Genomic DNA, 24,741 nt, shown 5'->3' with positions numbered 1-24,741 from the left:
ATAATTGGCAAATACATGGGGCCAGGAAGGTATGCCACCTGAGGAAGGGATCCCAGGGGTCAGTTTCCCGGGGCTGCCAGGACAAATCACCACGAACAGGTGGTGCATAATGACAGGACTTTCTTCCCTCAGTGTCCTGGAAGCTGGAGTCTGAAACCCAGGTGTGGGGCAGGGGTGGTTCCTCTGGGGTGCCAGGGGAGAATCTGTTCCACGCCTCTCCTGGCTCCTGGTGGCTGCTGGCACTCCTTGGCACCCCTTGGCTGGTGGCAGCATCACTCCAGCCTCGTCACGAGGCATGCTCCCTGTGTCTTACGGTGGGTGAGGGTCTACCCTGATCCAGTATGACCTCATTTTAACCGGAGTGCATCTGCAAAGATCCTATTTCCAAATAAGATCACAGTCACACACACTGGAGGAGACGACTTCGGCATATCTTTTTGGGGGGCATAATTCAATCCATAAGAAGATGTAGTTGGCCCAAAGGAAAATAAGACACAAAGGGCTGTGGTCCCTGTCTTTAAATATTGACAGCCTTTCCTGTTTGGGAAGGATTAGACTTGGTCTGTCTGACTGTATGGAGAAGAAACAGGACCAATGAGTGGATGTTCCCCAAAAACGGACCTGGTCTCAACATAGGAACACAGCTGTCCTAAGCTACACTGGCCATCTTCCATGGAGAATTCCCTGACTCAGAGGGCCTCGGATTAGACAGGGGCCCCCTTAGCTCTGATGTGGTGGTACTGGAGGGAGCGTTGGACTAAATAATTTTAAGGTCCTGGCAGCCCTGAGATTCTGCATTCACACAGGCATCAATGACGCAAGCAGCGCTCAGTGCCAGCCGGGCCGCCCCATAGTGGCTGTTCAATATCCCACTACCCTGGCCTCACCCACACTGGGCAACGCTTGATCTTAAAGCAAAGCTGCTCTGCTCATCGTTCTTCCTTTTGGTCTCTCAAGGAAAGCTGGAAACTGTACATTCAATGCAGACAAGGATAAAAGCATCGACCACATGGAGAGACGCAGAATTCTAGGAGTTAAACCATGTGAAGAAGCTTACGCCCCTGATTCTAAGGGTGTTTCCCCCGCCTTGACAGTACCAAGGAACCGTCCCGTGTCCCTGGTCAGGCCTGCTGGGGCTGAAGTCACACAGACCAGTATCAGAATGGTTAAGAAAACAATCTGCAACGTGTGTCAACTCAGTGGGGACAGCCTCAAGAATAACACTTACGTAAGAAACAGCAGTAACATTGCGAGTTCCGTTTATTTTTGTTTGTTTTTATTTATTTATTTATTTTTTTGAGATAGAGTCTCGCTCTGTTGCCCAGGCTGGAGTACAGTTGCGCCATCTTGGCCCACTGCAGCCTCCACCTCCTGGATTCAAGCAATTCTCCTGCCTCAGCCTCCCAAGTAGCTGGGACTACAGAAGTGTGCCACCACGCCTGGTAATTTTTGTATTTTTAGTAGAGATGGGGTTTCATCGTGTTGGCCAGGCTGGTCTTGAACTCCTGACCTCAGGTGATCCACCCACCCCAGCCTCCCAAAGTGCTGGGATTACAGGCATGAGCCACCCTACCCAGCCTGTTTAATTTTTTCTAAAGGAGACAAAATCTTATTTGTGACGAGAGGGGAACACCGTTCTTCAAAAGTTCCTCTTTTTCTCACCCCAAATGCAACACACAGAAACTGCTCACCTCTCCACAGGGTCCCTGAGCATGACAATCAGTTTGGCGTTCGGCTGAAAGGCGTGGATGAAGTCCTGGGTCAGAAACGGTGGCTCGCCGTCCGTGCTGTTGTCATAGAAGAACGTCCAGGCATTGTTATCCCACATCGTGGAGGCACTGGCCTCCCCTGGAAACAGAAAACACTCCAAGTGAGCTGGGGTGGGATTCGGGCCCCCACGGAGTGGCTCTAGGTGCCAGAGGCCAAACCTGGCCCCGATGCCTTCCTCTTAAGCAGCAGGACAGGCCAAGCTGTCAGCCTTTGCGGGCATTTGGGACTCCAAAGAGAGAAGGTTGGATGCCCACCCCTGCCACAGCCACACCCCACCTCCACCCCAAAAACCTCTGTCTGGAAGTCCAGGCGATCCATGCAACACTGAGTGCCCCCAACCCTGAGCTCCTCTTTCCGAGGGGAGCAAGAATGAAAACCTTCACTAGCACCTGGACCCCCAGTTTCACAGTATTTAACTTTGCTCATGGTGCACAGCTCTGTGGCATTTAAGGGCCCACTGAGAACGCAGTCTGTGAGAAAAATACACCAAAACATAAACAGCAGGTATCTAGGTGGGAAATTATAGGTGGTTTTGAAAATGGCTTTCCTGTATAGTTTTCCAATATATGTTCTATACAGTAGATGGTTCTAGTAATAATAGATGGAGTTCTCTCTGAACTGGGGGCCCAAGATGATGAAAGGCCTTGCCATTTCTGCCCAGGATCTAACAAAGAGAAAGAGCTGGGGCAGAGCTGAGCCACGTTTCACAGCCGGGAGGAGCCGAGAACTGGTCTAGCAGACCAGGAGCCTGGAGCTGGTACTAGATGATTTCCTTCCAAAGCATCAGGAGAAAGGAGGAGGGTGGGAACACTAACCCTTATGAGGAATTTGAGTGCGATTTCCTTCCTTGAAGCTGTAACTGTCATCATAGGGCATACTCTAAGACTAAAAGAGAGAGGCGCTTTGCCACAGGGCTCACACGCCCTGTCTCCTGCGAGGCCATTGCTCTGCACGCAGCTGGCGCCTACTCAGTGCAGACTGGGTGAACGGGAACTGGGTCCCAGCCAGTTTCACATTTCATCATGGTCCTCACAAGTGAAGGATGTAAATGGCAAACACACGTCCCAGCACAGAGGTGATGCCAAGACACAGGCAGGCATTCCAACAGCACAGACTCTCTCAGAGGATGAAGCCAAATTTCCTGAGGGTTTGAGGAGAGACAGTGTGTGTGTGTGTGCGTGTGTGTGCGCGTGCACGCATGCGTGTGTGTGTGTGTGTTTAGGAAAGTCTTCAGAGATTTAAAAAAGAAGGCAAATCCATCAATCAGCTCTGCACTCAATTGATTTCCTGACAGTTTGCCAAGGACTACGGGACACATCTGAAAGTTACTTATCCAGGGAAAGACTGAGCCAGATGACTGAGTCTCTTTGGTCGGTGACAAGTGTATCATATCCCTACAGGCCCCTATCAGTTCTGTCAGATGCGTAATCACATCCAGGTGAACAGCTCTGTTCTGGTCTTTTGTTCTTTCTTTTTTTAAAGAGACAATAGCCTAGGATACAGAAAAAACAAGTCAATCAGAAGTCCCTTGAAAATTCTACTCGCAATGAGTAAGAATATAAAGGACAAGTGAACTCTCTAGCTAAATTGGCACAAATTCTGTCAGATCTCAAAAATGAACTGGTTTTAGAGCCATGGAGGCATTTGTCCATCCACCTGACTGTCTTCCTTCCATCCAGCCACCATCCATCCTTTGTCCATACAGGAAGCATTCATTTGGTGTCTAATCTGTGCTCAGCATTGTGCTTGGCACCAGGGACAGATCAGGGGAGGAAAGCATGGCCCCTCCTCTCTCGGACCTTAAGGCATAAGGAGGACAATGGCAATTCAAGAAATGAAGAGTACCACGTGGGGTACCTGGGAGTAGAGGCAGGAGCCTTTCAATGTGTCTAAAGCTCTGGCCCCAATTTCAGCCATCACATTCAGGCCACCTGTATCCTGAACCTCTTGTGTGATGCTAGCTGTCAAAAAGACAGCAGAAGAAAGGTCCTCTCTGACCTAGTGGCCCAAGATGATGAAAGATCCTGCTGTTTCTGCCCGGAATCTAACAAAGAGGAAGAGCTGGGGCAGAGCTGAGTCACATTTCAGAGCTGGAAGGAGTCTAGAACTGACCTGGTCCAACAATCCCACTTTGCAGAGGTGTAGACAGAGTCCAGGAACAGGAAAAATGACCGGCCGCAAGGCACAGAGCTGGTCGCTGGCCCAAGCAGGGCTAGATACTTGTCACACCACAAGACTACCATAGAATTCACCAAACTCTGCTTTAAGTAAATATCAGCACAGTGATTTTATTTTTTGTTCTTTTTAAAATCTTGGAGCAAGCAAAATTAGGAGACCAAACTGAGGCTTTCCTTTTTCATTCATTATCTTAGTCTCCGTTTCCTGGCCCGAGAATACATATTTTCAGCTCTTTCATAAGAACATGTGATTTTCCCAGAGGCATATGGTACAGGAGTCACAATGAAATGTAAGTCAGACTTGAGATTTGGGGAGTTTGGAGCCCCAAGTTTGCAAAAAACTAGCTAACAGCCAAATCATACTGGAGGTGACTCCCAGTGACTTAATTTCTTTGAGTTTAAAAGAAAAAAAAGAGTAACTAAGTCAGGACTTAGGCACATAAGCCTGTCCCCTTGGACAGGAGAGTCTTAAGTTAAAAAGTCATCTTTCAAAGGGCTGATTACAATTCCTCTTAGTAGCTAATAGATTTATTTAATTTGGAGATTGCAAATATAACAGATCTAGGAAAATTAAAAAATAGATCACTATCTAAGGTAAACAATTTAAGCAAAACGTGACTCAATTTCTCTTTTAGAAGGCATCAGTGGATAAACACCTTCTAAGCTGAATCCAATAAGAAGAATTATGTCAGACAAATAACAAGTCTAGAGATCTAAGGTAGAGCATGTGTACGGTATTATTAATCCTATTAATCCTGTACTGCATGCTGGAAATTTTCCAGGACAGTATATTTCAGATGCTTTTACCACACACACGCCCCCCTCCCCACACACAAAGGTAACTGTGAAAAAAAAAAAATGGCTATGTTAATTTGCTTTACTGTAGTAATCATTTCACTGTCTCTATTTCCATCAAAACATCACAGTATGCTGTACACCTTAAATTATACAATAAAAAATAAATTTTAAAAAAAGCAAATATGTTTACTTATAAAATATTCTTGTGAATATTTAAAACAAATTATTATTAATCAACCTCACTTTAAAAGCCCAAAGGCATTAGGTTGACAGGGGCTAGGCTTTTCAAACAGCAATTAGTTATAGGCGATGTGTCAGAGCTGAGTCTATTTCAGGAGAAGCTGCCTCCGTCTTATATGGTCCCAGTGGCCAGGGATTACAAAAGCCCCAAGCAGCAAATCGATGACTAACGAGTTAACTGCATTTATAATTCCCCATCCAAACTTATCAGATCAGTACATCAGGAAAAGAAGTCAATATCTCTGCTTAATTTCTTAAAAACAAAGAAATGGCAACTTCTCAAGAAAGCCATCAGCCGTCCTTAAGTCTCCATAGAATTAGAAAGTCAACATTTCCACTTTATAGTAACTGTTCAAGTGATGTGAACATTTTACGCAGTGGTAAGAGTGACAGCCAGGTGGAGAAGTGGAGGCTCAAAAGAAGTCTGCTGCCACCATGCAAATGTTCCGGAGGTGAAGCAGAGCTGGGCTAGGCCTGGAGCCTGAGCCAGGACCCCAGGGAGGGTGTTAGCCCTGTCAGAGTGACACAGAAGCCTTACCAATAATGATTGTATTCATCTTGTTCTGCTCCTTTGCAGAGCTGGCCTGCAGTCCTTGATGGATCTGGTGTGCAGCCAGGTCAAAGAGGTCCAGATAATCTTCCACGGGATAGCGGTCTCGCAGCCCGTCTCTTAGACGGACGATTCCTATGAGAACCAAGAAGCAGGAGATACTGAGGACAAAGTTGCTACTGCTGGAGTGATGGCCTCCCAGACAGCAACCAAAAAGAGATGGAAAGGCCTAAAGGGCCTGGCTACAGCAGCAAGAGGCTCAGCCCAGGTAAGCTTCAGAAAGGGCTGCTGGGAATGGGGGTGGGGGTCTATGCAGCCTGGCTACCCACTTCAATCCATGCATGCCTCAAGGGCTGGAAGATACCACCACTAAGCTAGACAGTGGCAGATTAAAGGCTGGAACACCTATTCAAGAGCTAGAAACACGTCTGCTTGGAGGGACAGAGTCTGGGGCTGGTTAACTTGTGCACAGGTGGGACTCTTAAGTGGCTGGGCAGCGATGACACCCAGGATGCATGCGTTGTGTCAAACAGGGAGAGAGGACCGAGGGCAGCCCACAGGAGAGAGGAGGGCAGTATCCTATAAACTCCATGATGCCTTCCTCATGGGGCCCAGCCAGCACCTGCCTGATGTTCTCTCTCCTCCCCGTTCAATCAAATACCCTGCCCTTTATCCAAACAATAAGGGGAACTGATCATACTCTAGACAGACATGGATTCTAGCATCAGCCACATACAGCTTAAATTCACCCCCTGCCTGAAAAATAAATAAATTTCACTTGCAAACATTTAAAAATCCACTTCCCAACACCACAACTCCTGAAGTCAATGGAAATTGGAAAGAGAACATCCGTGGCCAAAGCAACAAGAGGTTCAAGGTGACATTGAAGACTAGATTCCAGAGGCCCGCCTCTGTTCTTCCTCCTTTCCTGCCAGTAGAAAGCTGGTTTTCATTAAGGGGAAATCACTGTGAGCCTCGGGGGAGCACCCTACAGCAAGGGAGTGTGTTCAGACACGTCCAGCAAATGCATAGGGATGTGAAACCCTGGCTCCTACAGCGGCCGCTGCTAAACCACAAAAGAAACATTTACACTTTAGCTCACTGTAGGACGAACATCAAAAGGATGAAAGCAAACGTTTGTCAGGAAACACATTAAGAGTTGGTCTAGGGAAAACTTTGAAGATTCCCTTCTAGTCAACCTGAGTCCATTACTGGAAAACACCCTCGTGGCCTGCCAGGACTCTGGCTGACAATAGGCACCTATCACCCCTCAGCTCCAGTGACCAAACCTCTCCTGGCACAAGGAAAAGGTTACAGAGAGGAAACAGTGATCTGAGGACCGCAGGGTGCATGGGGCTAAGCTGGAGCAGAGAGGGATGGGCAGTGGTCATGGTAAGCCTGTGGCAAAGGGCTTAGAGCAAGGCCTCCAGAATGATCTCCATGTGGTTATCATATGGAACCCATAAGGCAGATGGGGCAGGTCAGAGAAGCTGAGGCCTGAAGCAACTCAGTCTCCCCCAGGTGCAGCGACTGCAGCTGGAACTGCACATAGCTGGGAACAGAGCAGGGAACAGCACAGAGCAGGGGAACAGCACAGAGCAGGGGAACAGCACAGAGCAGGGAACAGCACAGAGCAGGGGAACAGCACAGAGCAGAGGAACAGCACAGAGCAGGGAACAGCACAGAGCAGGGGAACAGCACAGAGCAGGGAACAGCACAGAGCAGGGGAACAGCACAGAGCAGGGGAACAGCACAGAGCAGAGGAGCAGCACAGAGCAGGGGAACAGCACAGAGCAGGGGAACAGCACAGAGCAGGGGAACAGCACAGAGCAGGGGAACAGCACAGAGCAGGGGAGCAGCACAGAGCAGGGGAACAGCACAGAGCAGGAACGGCACAGAGCAGGGAACGGCACAGAGCAGGGGAACGCACAGAGCAGGGAACGCACAGAGCTAGGAACGGCACAGAGCAGGGGAACAGCACAGAGCAGGGGAACAGCACAGAGCAGGGGAACAGCACAGAGCAGGGAAACAGCACAGAGCAGGGAACAGCACAGAGCTGGGAGCCAAGAGCCCGGATCACGCCCTTCTTGCTGGCCCTTACTGGCCCTTGCTGGCCCTTACTGGCCACTGGCACTTACCGCTGACTGCTCGGGTCATGTGCCCGGGCTTTCGGAACAAGAAGAGCTGCCAGTTCTGACTCGTCCCCGTGTCCTGCACACAGCTGGCAATCAATGCTCACTGCATGGCTGGGAACCGGGTTCCAGACCCTGCTGCGTCTTTGCCTGGGAACAGCCTCCTAACACGGGAATTGTGCAATTTCTTTCTGCCGCCCTCGCCCCCCAACCCCAGCGCTAACGTTGCGGGAGGAATGAACGAATGAAGGAACGAGACCAGACAGGAGCCCTAGGACCTGGCACTCACCAAACCGCTTCCGGGTCCACCAGTGTGGCTCCTTGATGGCGGAGAACTTGACCTCAGGGTGCAACCGCAGGCGGTCATAGAGGTCTGTGGTCCCGCACTTGGGCTGCCCTATGATGTAGAAGTGCGGCAGGCAGCGCAGGCGGAAGTGCTTCCCGTGCGCGTGCGCCAGGTGGCCCCAGAAGGCCTTGCGCAGCGCGTCGAAGGTGGAGCGGAAGCGCTTGGAGTAGAGCACGTAGGAGTTGGTGAGGTAGGGGTCGGTGGTGTTCCGCCCCGAGAACTCCTCGTACCAACAGGGGCTCTTACTGTTTGGAAGGAATTTGTTGGGAATGACTGAAAACATCTGCAAGGAAACAGAGGAGGGAAAAATGAGCAAAGACACAATCTAACCGCAATGGGAACATGCCCTGAGACTGACGACCGTGTTCAAATTTGAACTAATGTTTGACGATGATTACCAAATAAAGCAAAACTTGGTAGACGGTCAATGACTGTGCTTTCCTCACCCCCGCCCCCCCGCAAAAAAAAAAAAAAAAACAACTTGGAGAGAATAAAGATAAAAGCTTAATTAAAACCATTCTACCATAATTTACCTTTCTGACACTTACACAACACACACGCACATACGGTAATTAAACAGAATCTTTTTACTAGTTGTATGTTTAAATTGCCGTTAGAGATTAAAATGTAGAATAGAAGCAGAAAATCAAATTTAACGCAACTTTAAAATCCCAAATGATGGTGATCTGCAAAAGCAACTTTTAACTACCACGACCACATGTCAAGCAAGAAGTCCTGGAATGCGATAATGAGAGCCAGCGGCCCTTGAACATGCCTAGCCCAGCGTTCAGGACAGCAGATTCCCTTCCTGGCACTCCATAGCGTAAGCAAACAGCAATCTCTCAGTGCATTCAAATCCATAAGGCTGTCAAATGATCCTTGCTGCATCTAAGACATTTTTTAGTCATTTTCCTTCTGTGTTCCCAAAGATGGTGATAGAAAGAAAAGCACTCATTTCTAAAAATCAACCAATCAGTCAAGATTAGCACAAAGCTACTCACATGCAACTCCTGCTTCTTAAGGTCTTCTAAGTCTGGGAGCTGTCTGGTCGTGAACTCAATCCTAGTTGTGATCCTGTTGATAATTAATTTAATACTTGGATAGTCCTTCACGTATGAAATATTATTTACAGAGGATTGGTGGTGATGCTCTTTTGTGTCACTTGGGTTTTCGCTGTCCATCAAGCTGGGGTTGCTGGGGAAGCCTCCGTAATGGAAAGGTGATGAGATCAGAAGCTCTTGGTGGGCCCCAGAAAGGATGTAAGAAGCCATTACCAAGGTCATTATTATCAGTCCAAAAACGAGGCTACATCGCTTCCCCTTTTTGAAGCGCAAAAACCCACCCCAGTTTTCGTTCCCTTCAGTCCTCACTTCGAGAACAGCAAGCAAGTTCATCTGCTTACTGTCCACACGAAACAGAATTTTGTTTTCTCCTTTGCACGTGGGGCACGCCTGGTGACTGTGATGGGGGCCCCCTTGGCAGTTGACCTGCTGCTTGTGTGCACCGTCGGGTAACAGCTGTATGCAGCAATTAATGCAGTGCCTCATGGTAGTGCCAGTGCCCTGGGCTGCTGGCTTACCGAGCCATGGGTGGGCCCCCCAGGAGTCTGGATGTCCGCAAGTCGTGCTGGAAAACCTTAAGAATGCCTTGTGATTACAGAAGATGGATGGAAAGCACAAATACAAAAATAAGCAGACACCACAGCACTAGAGAAAGAGGATGCACGTTCTTTGGTTCAGCTCCAAAAGAAAACAAAAGGAAGTGATGTCCCAGAGTCATGTTCTACAAGAGCCGCTGCAACCTCAGAGAAGGTCACAAGTTCAGGAGCAGCTCTGCCTGCCCTTCAGGTTTTTCCCATGGCACAAAAAAAGGTGGAAGAATTCTCACTGGGGAATGTGGAAACACACACAAAATTAAAAGAAATCATGGTCTTCTCACTGATGGATGGATTGCCATGCCATCCACGGAGGCATCTGTGAAGATCTTCGCTTTTACATCCTGAGTACCTTTGGAATATTTCCTCTTTGTGGGGCGCAAACTTTAAAAAATGCCAGATTTCCTACACAGAAAGACAAGAAGCTTTATTACATTGTGTGGTAATAGCAATAACCCAAAGCTCGTCCTTCAAGGAGAGACAGATGCTCACTCTCTTTTCCACCTCTAAGTCCAGCCAAGCCAGCCTGGTTCTAAGCAAGTCATAGAAAATTGTGAGGATAAAGGAAGAGGTTTCAGGTCCTTGCAGTTGGCTTTGGGGCTCAATTTCTGCCACCAAACATGGCCCCAATCCTAGCACCACCAGCACCACATCAAACATCTCACATTGTGCATAGTCCACATCTCCCCTAATCCCTCTGCCTTGATACATCTCAGTTACAGGATCTCTGAATCCCAGGATGTTGTGATCATTCTCAGATTCATGCACAGTCAGTGACTACAAGTTTGAGGGATGAATTGAAATATCAGTGCTTTTCAGTCAATGAAAAATCTCAAGAATACTAAGGAGGATGATTAGAAAGGGAGCAGGCAGAGAAAATGTGTTTTTTCCCTCTCGCTGGCATCAGCAGTCTCTTTCTTAGAGTTAACCTTTATTATCAGATTAGGAAGCAAAAGTTAATGGAAATTTAGAAACAATGAAATGAGTCTCTCCTTCAGTAGAATGTATCATATTAAAAAACCACTTGACTTTAAGTTATTAAGCAATTAAATCCAATGTATAGTATTCCCTCGAGTGACACAGAGCTTCAGACCCTGACATAATTTTTCACTTTCATCATCTCGAGCAAGATATGATTCTTAAAAACCCATTAATAGAATCCTGTGGTTATAAAATATATTGTTGCCCAAATGACACTTCTTTGTAGATGTCATAAAAAGAGCCACGGATAAGCAAAAAAGGAGACCTACTTAGTTTCTAGCAGTGGTAGATCAGCACTAATTGGCTGTGTGACCCTGAGCAAGCCACATAACCTCTCTGAGCTTTGGTTTCCTCAATAGTAAAATTAGGATAATAAGGACACCTTAACAGGTACTAAATTAGCTACTACATGTAAACAGTTTGAATAATGCCTGACACATATTTAGCATACCATAAAAGGTAGATAGCATTGATAATAACAGCATCACCAACTATTATTATTGTGATTTTTCATTGTCAGTGAATGCCAAAAACATTTGAAATGGAATCAAAGATGAGAGATCCTATACCACATGATTATTCTTTAGCAATTGAAAATTACCCAAGGGTGGTAGACTCCAACTCTACACACGCCACCCCTCAAACAACCCTCACTGTCTCCATAGAGGCGGCATTAACTAACCCCGCATCAAGATCTCCATGTACTGGCTGAAGGATTAAACAATCAGAACTCAACAGAAGAAATGTTCATGCCCCTTGGACTGAAAACCTCATGTTTTCTCAAAATATGGTGGCCAAGAAATAGCCAAGCTGTGTTTCCCAAAACGTCTTCCTCCCACAAAATGTTCTGCTTGCCGTTGGTGAGTGTTCTGTGCTTAAATTATTTGGAGAAAATGTGGAATGGACAAAATTACACAGAATTCTTTACAGCTGAACTTTTCAGGGCCTTTGATATGCTAATAAGCCCTGTGAATCCGCAAGAGAGGAATATAATACACAAAGTTGGAAGTACATAATTGGCCAAGGAATCTCACTAGGGTATCAAGGAGCCAGTTTGAGAACGGCTGGTCAGTAGAGGCTGAGACCTGAGTCCTGCAGAGGCGCCGGGGTGGGGATGCGGAAGGGGCCAGTTCTGGGAAGCCAGGCCAGACATCTCAGGCCCTACCCCCATCTCTTATCCCTGAGGGCAGCTGGAGGGACATGAGGGCAGCTGAAGGGACATGTCAGAAACCTCAAGGATCAACCTCTGCTTCAAACTTGCTCAACCACCCCTGACCCATTGCTTGCTACAAACAATTCTTCCAAACTAAAGAAACAAAAGGGCAAGATCCCCTACTTGGAAACTCCATCATTAAAGCCAAGAAAACATTTTTTCACATGTCCAAGACAGGGCCAAGCCGGGGTTAAAAATGAGACTCCAACCAGCAGCTCAGCGGGGAGGGAATTCGCACCCTCCTGTCTTTCTGCTGCAGAAAATCGAATTAGATTCTTTAAAAAGCAAACAAAACACGGACTTTGAAGCTCCAAGATAGGAATGTACATAATCTGGACCCAAACGAACGGGCAAAACATTCCTAAACAAGGGCAGGGGCAGCTCATTTCAAGCAAAGTAAAAACATGAGCAGCCGACAGTCTCAACAGACAGGAGGGAAGATGGGGTGCCCGGACCGGGTCCACAGAGCATGTCTGCGGGGCAGCTGCCCCCACCAACCAGCCCAGCCTCTGCAAGTCCTGCTTCCTAAACAGAAAGACCTGAGGAGGCAATTTGAGATGATGCAAGGGCCTTAGCAAAACACTCAGATACAGTGTTTTCTCAGCTCCTAGCATTCTTTCATTCATTCATTCATTTATTCAACAAATACCTTTTGAAGAACAGCTGAGTGTTGCGCATGTCCAGACAGGGGGAGACCAAAAGCCAATACAAGATGAGGGATGTGATGTGGAAATAAGAGATGAGTATTTGGTCTCTATCCTCGGGTACTGGTACACAGGTGCTAAAATCCTTGGAATTTTTCTGAGTGATGGGGTGAGAGAAGCACCTTTCGTCATTCATGACAAGCCCCTTTCAGCCATACCTGAGTGTATCCTGATGCGGTGACCCTTTGCAGGCCAGGATAGCTCCAGGATGGGGGCTGGTCACCAGAAAGACCAAGCCTCAATGAGCAGCTTTCAGCAAACCCCCCAAACTCCGGGTAGGGAAGAAGAGCTGCAGATTAAGTCAATCACCAGTGGCCAATGATTTAACCAATCATGCCTTTGTAATGGAACTGCCATCAAAACCCTTAAACCACAGGGCTCAGGCAGCTTCCAGGTTGGTGGATCCTTCGAGGTGCTGGGAGGGTGGAGTGGAGGGAGACGGTGTGGAAGCTCCACACACCCTCCTCCACCATACCTCGCCCCATGCGTCTCATCTGCTGGCTGTTTCTGCATTGTATGCTATAATAGACTGATGATGAGTCAAGCACTCTCCTGAGTTCTGTGAGTCATTCTAGTGAATTACTGAACCCGAGGAGGCTGTGGGACTCTCTTGCCTTTGCAGCCAATTTGGACAGAAGTGTGGGTAACCTGGGGACCCAATACTTGGGACTGGCGTCTGAAGTGGGGCAGTCTGGTGAGACCAAGCCCTCAAACCTGTAGAGTCTGAGGCTGCCTCTGGTAGGGACAGACTTGAATTGAATGGTAGGATAATCAGGTTCTGGAGTTGGAGGATTTGCTGGTGTTGGAAAATACCCCTGGGCTGGGGTGGGTGTGTGGGGGGGTCCTCTCTGAGAAAAAAACATAAAGCTATCTTACATTTACAAGTTTTCACCAAAATCGATAGCCACTGTATAGTATGTCAAATACTCAGCAAGACGGACAAGCAATCGGAAGCCCAGGTGAGTCCCTTGTAAGTGAAGGCCCTAGAGCCTGGAGGCTTCCAAACAAGACCTCCCCTGACAGGCGTGAGTGGTGCAGGGCTGACCCAGAGTGGGAGCTTCTGTCCCACCAGGAGTAGGGGCTGCAGGGCACAGGCTATAAAGAAGTCCCAAATGAATAAGATAATCACAGACGCTGCTAGATAAAGGCTATGCCGAAAAGAATAAAGAAAAGGGGGGAGAGAACAATAAAACCATTGGAACAGGGTTTTGGAATTCTTTGTGCCGTCCTAGGACTGGCCCATTCTTTGTTCTCAGGGCTGTCCTGCGCACTGTAGGATGCTTAGCAGCACCCTGGCCTCCACCCACTGGATGCCATAGCACCCCTTCCCCTGAGATGTCACAACCAAAAACATCTCCAGGCATTGTCAATGTCCCCTGGGGTGCATAATCACCCCTGGGGTGCATAATCACTGCTGGGTTGGAGCTACTGCCTTAGAGAAGTGGGAGGTATGATACACAGGGTGACAGGGAAGACCTGATTTCAGAGGGGACGTTGGAGGAGAAACCTGAACAAGAAGGAAGCCAGTCACGTGGAGACCAGGGGAAGCAAAGGCCCCGTGGAGAGACGCTGGGGGGAGACCCAGCCCATGAGGGCTACTGGCAGGGTAGGCCCTGGGGCAGAGGCTGGTGGGGGTGGAAACCCGATGGGAGAGGAGGCAGGGACCAGGCTCTGTAGAGTCTTGAAGGCCAAAGTCAGGGGTGGGATTTGCTCGACTGCAAAAAGGGAGGCATACTACATATTCTCTTTTTTTTTTTTTTTTTTTTGAGATGGAGTCTCACTCTGTGGCCCAGACTGGAGTGTAGCGGCACGATCTTGGCTCACTGCAACCTCCGCCTCCCGGGTTCAAGCGATTCTCCTGTCTCAGCCTCCCGAGTACTAAGGTTACAGGCATGCATCACCGCGCCCGGCTAATTTTTGCATTTTTAGTAGAGACGGAGTTTCACCATGTTGGCCAGGCTAGTCTCGAACTCTTGGCCTCAAGTGATCCAGCCCGCCTTGGCCTCCCAAAGTGCTGGGATTACAGGCATGAGGCACCACGCCTGGCCTCAAAAGAATTTTTACACTATGTATAACTATCAAAGAACACAACTCAGGGAAGAAAAATCCAATTAATGGGGTGGTATTGAAAGGAAAATGGATTGCTGTTATGTTCTGTATCTGGCCTTTTCCATAGGCCACAAATTATCCCAAGAACAGTCATTCAGAAACCTAACACTCAAGTGGTTCTTCCTTCAGAAAGGAGTCATGTGTGCCCCCTGCACTTCACCTGTCTGGAATGTCCACATTTGGTGCCGGTCGACTCAGACGAGACGGGGCCCTTGGCACTTCCGTTCATGTATTAAACCAAAGGATTCAGGTATACATTTCGGTGCGATTGCTTCCCACCTGGGCTCAATTCTGAGCCTGATGGATGCAGACCATCACTGTGGGAACCTGGCACCAGGAGAGAAATCAGATAACGGGTCCCAAAATAGAAAGTGTTCAATTATCCAGCCCTTGCTTGGACACCCCCTATTAACCTATGCACCCAAGCATCATTAGCAAGCCATTTATAACAAAATTGTAATTGAGAGACCCAGAAATACCACTTTAGATTAAGTAATTGAATGCCCCCTCAGTGTAAGATCGATAAAGGGCATCCAATTTCACCCTAGGAAAAACTTATTAAATTATTATAGCTATAAGCTGATATAGCAGAAGAAAGATGTATGAAACTTCAGAAGAAAACTGGATGGATTTAAATAAATAGCTTCATTTAGGTAGACCATTTACATTTGCCCTATGGGGACAGAGAGGGAAAAAAATAGCTAATTACATTATTTTACATTTATGTTTTAAGGAAAAAAATTCAATGGGTCTTAATTAACCTTTACTAAAACACAAAGCCTTCTTCTGATTAGTATGTCTAACTGCTGACATTCCTCTTTAGGCTATGTATATGGAAATATATTTTTTCAAGGAATATTAATCAACAAGTAGACGAAGGAATATTTTTCACATGTAGCTCAAAGATAGAAGGTTGTTGCTGAGACTGAGAAGAAAGCCAACAAGACTGAAGAGTTCTGTACAAATTATAAATAATCAGATTCACTCTTCTACCTGGACTTTGACAGTTTTGATCACATCCCAGTCAATAAGCAGAATAAAGCCACACCACTCCATCAACATTCACTGGCCCATAGCATAGCAGAGAGGACACAGCAGTCACATGGGTTAGGATTCCAAGTCCATGTCCACCCAGTGGCCTTGGACAAATCACTTAAGGTTTCTCGGCCTCTGTATTTTTCAAAAGAAGTCTCTGCTAGCAACAGATCACGTACAGCATTGGAGTTAAGAGCCTGAGTGCTGGAGCCAGGTTGCCCAGGTTTGATCTTGAACAAGATATTAAACATCTCTTCTCCCCATTTCTTTGGATATGACTTAGGAATAATCACAGGACCTGTATCATGGCAGTGCCGTAAGCATTCACTGAACTTATTCATGTAAGGTGCTTAAATGAGTGTCTGGCCCGGCCAGGCGTGGTGGCTCATCCCTGTAATCCCAGCACTTTGGGAGTCTGAGGCAGGCAAATCACAAGGTCAGGAGTTCGACACCAGCCTGACTAACATAATGAAACCCCATCTCTACTAAAAATAAAAAATTTGCCAGGAGTGGTGGCGCACGCCTGTAATCCACACTACTCAGGAGGCTGAGGCAGGAGAATCATTTGAATCCAGGAGGCAGAGGTTGCAGTGAGCCAAGATGGCGCCACTGTACTCCAGCTTGGGCAACAGAGCAAGAGTCTGCCAAAAAAAAAAAAAAAAAAAAAAAGAGTCTCTGGCCCATAGTCAGTGCTCAATAAATGTTAGCTAGTATTACAGATGCACAGTCCTGGCCCACAGTGGGAATTCGGTAGTCATTTATTACTCTTTACCATAGATTGCATTATTAGTCTCAATTTTTTCTTCTTCCCATGTTCACATTCTTTGCCACTTTGGAGGGCCTTCAGCTACGGGAGTGACGTATTTCTCCACCCTTTGGTTTGAGTTGGGTGGCTCACTTTGGCCAGCAGAATAAGGCAGAAGTGGGCTTAAGGCTGGCACATGCCAGGCACTAAGACATGTCCTGTGTACTCATTTGTCCTCTTGCACCCTTGCTTGGCCAGGAAGAGGGGGAGACATGTGGAGCAGGGCCACCTGGCTGAGCCCACCCAGAGCAACCAATACCCACCGGATCCCAGCCAATTCCTAAAGACACCAGAGACATAATAAAGGGTTGATTTTTCTTTTCTTTTTTTTTTTTTCCAGACAGAGTCTCACTCTGTCACCTCTGTCACCCAGGCTGGAGTGCAGTGGTGTGATCTCAACTCACTGCAACCTCTGCCTCCCGGAGGCTGGCTACCACCAGCAGCAGCTATGCCAATGTGATGATGGAAACTCAGAGGGGAGGCTGGGCGCAGTGGCTCACACCTGTCATCGCAGCACTAGGCAGGCGGATGACTCAAGCCCAGGGGTTCTAGACCAGCTTGGGCAACATGGCAAAACCTTGTCTCCACAAAAAAATACAAAAATTAGCTGGGTGTGGTGGTGCACACCTGTAGTCCCAGCTACTCGGGAGGCTGAGGTGGGAGGATTGCTTGAGCCTGGGGAAATTGAGGCTGCAGTGAGTAGTGATCACACCACTGCACTCCAGCCTGTGCAACAGAGTGAGACCCTCTCTCAAAAACAAACAAACAAACAAAAAGAAACTTGGAAGGGAGCTGTTCCTGAATTAAGACACAATGGCTGAAACATCGGAAAACAACACACCAGGTTATTTTCTGACAAAATGTGTGCTTATGACAACCACAGCTGTTTTGTTTTAGTTATCCGAACAACTGCCCCACACTCCCCCACCTCCTGATGAAGAGGCCTTCCTCCTTGCCTCTTTTCAGTTACTAATTTCTTCCTTGCTTCCTTCCTCTCCCTGAGCAAGCCCTTCCTGTAAGCTGATCCGTATGGTTTCCTTGCCAGATTTTTTCTTTCCTGATGACTGGGACACGTCACCCGTGCTTTGTCTAAAACAGGTATTCTCAAACCACAACCTGGGGGATCTTCCTGGCTGGCCCAAAACCTGTGCATACAAAACCCAGGCAGTTTTTTAAGCTTATTTTTAAAGCACACTTGACTCTCTGTTAAGTTCATTATCAATGTTGGTTTTGGTTAATCACAACTACCTTACATGCATACAAAGTACATTCAATGCTATTGTTTTAGTCCATAAGCCATATCCATAATAAACAGGCATTTCCCCAAGATCCGACCTCTACAATATGCAGCCAGCGCCTCCCCTGCGTCCTGAGTTCACTGATTCTCAACTTGGTAGAAAGATGGGATGTAGGAAAAATGGTTTCCAAGCAGTCAAAAATAAGACATTATGCCAGGCTTGGGAGTTGGGCAGACCTGCATTTCAACCCGAATCAAGTCTGTAACTGCTCTATGATCTCAGGCAATGAATTTAACCATTCTGTGACTAGGTTTCCTCATCTGTAAAATGGGAATAAAATGATCTCAGTCTCCTAGTGTGGATGTGAGGAAGAAATGAGGTCATGTACACAAAATGCTTAACCCAGAGTCTAGTACCCTGCCCACCTTGGGAGGATGAGCCATCCCAAAACGTGCCAAATTGATGTGTTGATTATTTTGAGTCAAAAACATTGGAGAAATTATAGTTTCAGAAAGGGCCAGCTGACCTGTCTCTTCCTGCATACTCCAAGCCATAGACTCCTCTGGGAGGAGTACCCTTCCCCTGCCAGGCCAAGAAAATGGCCCTCCTCAGCACAGCCTGGGAACTGGGGGCTGCAATGGATCAGGATAAATACACTTCACAAAGTAACCCTTCTCTTCCACTGGTGTTACACACCCCATATATCTCCCAGAGACTCCCCTAGAAATGTATATTGCTCCAGCAGGTCCCTTCTGTTCCGTCTCTTCTGAAATTGATTGTTCTTTGTCTAAAAGGTCTAAAAACATCTTGCCTTGGCCACTCCTTCAAACTTCACTCTCTTGTGAAGATTCCCAGGTCCATGTAAAACTAACAAAGTGTGTTTGCTTTCCTTTTGTTTGTCTGCCTGGTGTCAAGGGGGCTTCTGGATGCAGTTGAGGAGCCTGCATAAGAGCTCACGAGGAGGGGGTTGGAGGTGATCTCTGGCTCTCCTGCATCTTGGTAAATGACCTGGATTCCTTGCATTATTACTGGAGAGACCCTTGGGTCTTCACTCTAGGGTTACTTGCCTTCAGTGTGCATATCTTATAATTCCAGACACCGGTGTCCCATTTTCCTGTCTGCCACTCGTCGGAGGTGATGCACTGGAAGAGGCAGGTGGCCACACAGATGCAGGAAGTAACACCCAAGTTCTGTAGTAGAACAAGGTACTAAAAAGCTGAGCTGGCCAGGATCATTCAGGCACCCCTGTCACCAGGGCCCGTAGCTCTGGCGAGCCAGGCACAGCTGTGGGGAAAATTCTGGAAAAGCTCACCCCCCTCCAAACGACCATGCCCATCCAGAACTTGTTTCAGTGCTCAAAAGCAAGGGCCAACTTTCCAGAAACGCACCCATCCCCAAAGATCCAGGGTAAACCAGCCACTGCTGTACAGATGGGAAATGCAAGGCAGTGAAGCCCCTGGGATCCCTGAGGATTCTACTGCAGTCATTCACAGTAAGAAACACCCGGAACCCCTCAACAATGATGCTGGGTACACTCAGACCCAGGGCAAAACCCAGGTGGGCTCCAGCAAATCATCAACTTGCCAGTATAAACCTGCGGGTACCTGCATCCAGCCTGCCTTTTATAGAGGAGAAACCGAGGCCAGTGTGGTCCGTACTTCCCCAAGGACATGCAGCCCGTTATAGAAAGATGGGGCAAGAGGCCTCAGGAGCCTGACACTCAGTCTTCCACCATCCCTCAAGAGGAAGCCCATCCTAACCTCTACCCCTACCACCCAGGCCTGGCCTCAGACAGTCCAGCGGCTTCTCCAGGCCCCTGGTGCCCTTCCCCCTTCCAATCTTTTGAGGAATCCCTTCCGAGAAAACAGATTTGCAGTCTCACCCAGAGACACAGGACAGGAAGGTGAGGGAAGCATCCCAGGAGGCAGCTGATGGGATGAAACTCCCCTACCTCCTTCAATCTCCTTTGAGCACCTTGTCGGCCTGGGGCATTGAATCTTAAACTGTCTCAATTCAGACTCTATTCATCACTCAGGCTTGTCTCCTGCAGCCGGGGAAGTGTGCTAGGAGACGGGTACAGCCCCAGGACAGAGACAAGGGATGGGGGAACGGAGATGTGTAGAGGCTGGCCTGGTGCCAAGTGTGGGGACAGGGGAAGGAAGGACAGAAAGCAAGGCGGGCAGGGGCAGGGGAAGAGGGAGAGGTGGGGCTGTCCCTTGTCAGTAGTTACCTTTGCAGCTGAGACAATGGACAGGAATGGAACTGGCCCCATGCACAGGAGGCAGGCCCCAGTGCGCAGCCCCCAACTCCTATTTTGTCCCTGCACATCAACGAAGCCTGGGCTGTGTACAGTTGGACACGCTGTGGCCCAGGCCTGTACGACCGGACACGCTGCGGCCCAGGCCTGTACGACCGGACACGCTGCGGCCCAGGCCTGCCTGTACGACCGGACGCTCTGGGGCCCAGGCCTGTATGACCGGACACACAGCAACCCAGGCCTGTGCAAACGGACACTCTGCGGCCCAGGTGGTGGCTTCCATGATAATTTGCATTTTAAAACTTCAGAGCAGCAAAGGAGAGACCTTCCCAGCAAGGCAGGGAGCTGCTTGGTGTCCTATCACTGACCTGGCTGGTCACGCTGAGTGTCACTTCATCTCTCAGGGCCTCTGTTTCTCCGTATATAAGATATGGATTTGGGACTACCCCTTTTGGCCATAACACTCATGGGTGTATGATTTGAAGTTAATTTCTCCTTAATAAAAACTCATTATCTTCATCCATTATGTCTTTTAGGGCTGCTCAGAGGCCAATGATTTCGCAGTGAGCGTTGACTAGCCAGCACAGCGCTTGCATTATTAGCCAGATAATTAATCCAACAGAGACACAGGGTTTTCTCCAGATTAGTGGCCCACACACTTTTGCACATGTTTATTTAAACACCTACTATGTGCAGGGCTTGCATTTGTTGGGGCTCCAAAGACAAAGACTGCAGCATGTCCAGTCATACAGGCCTGGGCCGCAGCGTGTCGGGTCGTACAGACAAAAAAATGAACAGCCTGGGTCCTCTGGGAACATCCCATCTAACTCCAGAACAAAGACTCCAGAGGCTCCAGAAAAATGCCCACATTCGGGACTGTATATCCCATTTCAAGGACAGCCGTGAAGCCCACCCAGCCCCAGAGAATCTGCAGAAGGGGGCGGGGCCCGGCCAGCCGGGGGGGGGGCGGACAGGTCAGGAGATCGGCAGGTGAACCGCTCTACTACAAAAAACTAGCCGGCGTGGCGGGTGCCTGAGTCCAGCTACGGAGGGAGGCAGGAGAAGGGGAAGGGGGGAGCTGCAGTGGCGAGATGCCACTGCCCAGCTGGGACAGAGCAGACTCAAAAAAAAAAAAAAAAAAAAAAAAAAAAAAAAAAGAAGAACTAGCTCTGCTCCAGCAAGCCAAACAAGCATGGTAACAACAGCAGTGATTCAGCGAACCAGGGCCTCTGGCCGTGGCAGGCAGGAGGGAGAATGGGGTCTTTTTCCTATTCTGTGATAGCTTGCTCTCTAATAGGGTAATCAGCTCCAGCTCCCTTGTGCAACCACCCGAGATATGGGCCAAACACAGCAGATGTCCCAGTCTCTCTGAAATGCACAAAATAATCAGGTTTTCTCAGCAAAGGGGCAGGGTGGACCAGAGACTTCAAATATATTCATGCTGCAGTTCTCCCCCAATGATTTCAATGTGCACAAAAGACTCTAAAGGTCTTTGTGACACAATCAATAATTTTTTCTGAAACCAAGTGGAGAGAAAAACTATTTCAGAGTGCTCATTTTATTATTTCCAGTAGTAAATCACACCAGTGTAGGGACTAGATTTTCTCATGCTTGTATATCTACTGACTCCGGTTTTCCAATAAGGCAGAGGCCACTCAAGAGGAGCTTACAGGGCATGCCGAGAAGCGCGTCTATCAAAATGGCTCTAGGGAACAAAGCGAGGACAGTCATATAGCTGCAAAGCATTTCAGCAGCACACAGAGTCAGTTTAGGGTTTTAAGTGACCCCAGGGATGGCGGCAAAAGAAGAAGGAAATGCCTGATAGTCCAGTGTCTGCCACTTGAAAAGGATCATGCTAGGTCCCTTCTTGAAGGCACTCTCTGAGGTCAGCACTGAGATTCCCCAAGTCATGTGTGAGAAACTGAGGCACAGCAGGGTTAAACACATAACCCTGAGTCACAGGGCTCACCAGCGGTGGGGCCAAAATCCAACCCCTGGTCTGTGTGGCTGCAAAGCCTGTGACCTTTCTCCTGCAGCAGGTGAACGAAGCTGTTATTGGCAGCTGTAGGGGAACATGCTCAAAACTCAAGGCTCACAGTGGAGCACGGTCAGCCGTCACTCAGCCCACCAGCAACCCATCTCCCTTGTAAGGAGGTGAGGCTGGACTACAAGCTCCATAAAAGGCCAGGGTCACTGGTGCTCAACCCTGAATAGCACAGAGTAAGTGCTCAATAAATACTTTTAAATTAAAGAGTCAGGGAACAAGCTCCAGAAAGCATGGCAAATATCCAGCAAATATCCAGAACAGAGTTCTTATTGCTGAGTCACAACAACAGTGACGACAGCTAACATGTGTTGAGGGCTTTCTTGTGTCCAGACACCAGGCCGGGGTTGATATGGATTATTCTATTTAAATGTCATAATCTAAGAGGAAAGTACAATTACTACTTACATTTTACAGATGGGGAAACTGTGGCCCAGAGAATTTAATGCTACACACTTCCTCCCCCAAATGACTTACAGAATACAGGAGAGCAAGCTGGCCTAGGGATGAGCTGGAGACCCAAGGCCTAGGCTGAACACCGGCCACAGGGTTTAACCAGCCACATGACCGTAGGCAAACCCCTTCACCATTTAGACCCTCATTCTCTTCATCTCAAAGTCGATGTGGAAGGCTCAGCATTGTTATATGGGTGCAGTGATCTCAGGAGCCCAGGATGTTTAATACATGTTATAATTATTCTTTTTGCACGTTTTCAGGGTTCGAACACCTGCAACATCAAACCTTAATTACCAGGAAAAAGTGACCCATTTTCAGACTAGGGGTTATTCTGGCCGTGGTGTATTTAGACTACAAAGATGAGTGGTACATTCTAGTTGCTGTCCAACAATTTTTCCTTGACACAAATAGAGAAATGAATGAAAAGCAGCAGCCCAGAGTATAATGCACAGAGCCTGCAGATTAAGGACAGAAGGAGCAGGGTGACTCTCTCCACCCTCAGGTCCCCAGAGTCCCCCTGCCCACTTTGACCTGACTTCATGAAGAGCGAAAAGGCTTCAGGACAGTGGAAGATGCCCAGCCCAGATGTCCTTCAGGACGGGCAGAGGAGAAAGGTCTCACATGGACACATAGCTCACACGTTCAAAACCAACTGCAAATCATGATTCTGCAGATGCACGATGCACCCTAGAATGAATCCATTACAGGCGGCGCGATTGAAAGGGGAGCAGCTGCACACTCCCCACCAGATGGCCTTGCTGATCCGGGTAGTTCTAAACATTGTTTTATTTCCAAAGATGAGCAAAATAAGAATCTGGTTAACCCTTCAATGAGAAGAACTGCCTGAAAACCCTTCATTGGAATTTATTTCTTTCTGATGGAAAGACCAAGCAACCCAAATAAATGACGAGGTCCTCTGGAGGGTTTTACAGCCAGGCCAGTGGAGTTTCTCCAGGGCGTCACCTGAAATCAGCTGACATTCACTGTCTGCCCCCAGACGGACCCAGCCCTTACTAAGCCTGACAAGAGGTGAGGAGAACAGCTCCAGTACCAACCCAGCTTGGCTACAGGGACCTCAGGAGTGTGCACAGGTGTGCCAGCCCCCATGCAGTGTGTGCACAGGTATGCCAGCCCCCATGCAGTGTGTGCACAGGTGTTCCAACCCCCCCAGTGTGTGCTGGTCCTCCCCAGGAGTGTATGATATGCCAGCTCCGCCCCCAGGAGTGTGCAGATATGTACCTCCCCCAGGAGTGAGTGTGCAGAGGTGCGTCTGCCCCCCCCCAGAAATGTGTGTTGTGCCAGGCTCCTCCAGGAGTGTGCAAAGGTGTGTCTCCCCCGAGTGTGCAAAGGTGTACCAGCCCCACCAGGGGTATGTGGAGGTGTGCCAGGCCTCCCAGCAGTGTGTGGAGGTGTGCCAGCCCCACCAGGAGTGTGCAAAGGTGGGCCAGCCCCACCAGAGGTGTGTGGAGGTGTGTCAGTCCCCCAGGGGTGTGTGGAGGTGTGCCAGGCCCCCAGGGATGTGTGGAGTTGTGCCAGACCCCCAGGGGTATGGGGAGGTGTGCCAGCCCCACCAGGAGTGTGCAAAGGTGTGCCTCTTCCAGGGGCATGTGGGCATGTGGAGGTGTGTCAGCCCCTCTACCTCCAGTGTGCAGAGGTTAGCCAGGAGCTGTATGAAGCCGCAAGACAAACTGAAGCTTCCATGTTGAAAATATTTGAAATTTCCAACATTGAAAACATTGTTTTCAAATGAAGTTATATCCACGTATATTACTAACTGACAGAAAATTTGCAGAGATCCAACTCGCCTTGCTGGCTGCAAGCTGTCGGAGCCAGGCTGGGGAGCCCCAGGGAGCTCTCACTGTCTTTCACCTTTGAGTACTGAAGAGGAAAGTTTGAGAAGCACTGGTGTAGAGAGAAAGGGAAAGGAACCAGGATGAGCTGCTGTTTTATGGCAGGCATTAAGCTGGGAACCTGCTTCCTCTCATCTCTTTCTGACTTTTAGACAACACTAAAGGTAGGTGTAATCGCTCCATTGTGCAGATAAGAAAATGGTGGCTCTGGGTGGGGTGAAGTGGCTTGCCCTAAATCACATTGTAAGTAAATGGCAGAACTGGATTTAAACACAAGCTGAAGCCCAAACTGCCTCTCATTTCATAGAGGATGGGACATGCACATTCACATTCACTCCCTGATATGGTTTGGCTGTGTCCCCACCTAAATCTCAACTTGAAT

At 48.3% G+C, this 24,741-nt stretch overlaps 1 protein-coding gene across 4 annotated transcripts in view; it reads right to left on the bottom strand.

The window, feature by feature from the left end:
* The window catches only part of CHST15 (carbohydrate sulfotransferase 15), an 85,998-nt gene that overhangs the window by 28,443 nt on the left and 32,814 nt on the right, over window positions 1-24,741 (bottom strand). For 3 of the 4 annotated variants that reach the window (XM_030805899.1, XM_030805914.1, XM_030805923.1), the window contains exons 2-5: window positions 9,015-10,072; window positions 7,957-8,296; window positions 5,524-5,670; window positions 1,692-1,848 (exon numbers count right to left, since the gene is read on the bottom strand). In XM_030805899.1, the coding sequence (XP_030661759.1) occupies window positions 1,692-1,848; window positions 5,524-5,670; window positions 7,957-8,296; window positions 9,015-9,560 (1,190 nt within the window). In that variant the 5' untranslated portion in view covers window positions 9,561-10,072. Of the gene's footprint in view, window positions 1-1,691; window positions 1,849-5,523; window positions 5,671-7,956; window positions 8,297-9,014; window positions 10,648-24,741 lie in introns of those variants that run through there. The other variant, XM_030805906.1, reaches the window with a different exon arrangement.

Source organism: Nomascus leucogenys, chromosome 3, assembly GCF_006542625.1.
Source record: "Nomascus leucogenys isolate Asia chromosome 3, Asia_NLE_v1, whole genome shotgun sequence".
Classification (NCBI taxonomy): Eukaryota; Metazoa; Chordata; class Mammalia; order Primates; family Hylobatidae; genus Nomascus; species Nomascus leucogenys.
The sequence above is the reverse complement of the archived record's forward strand: the minus strand, read 5'-3'. Positions and strand labels throughout refer to the sequence as shown.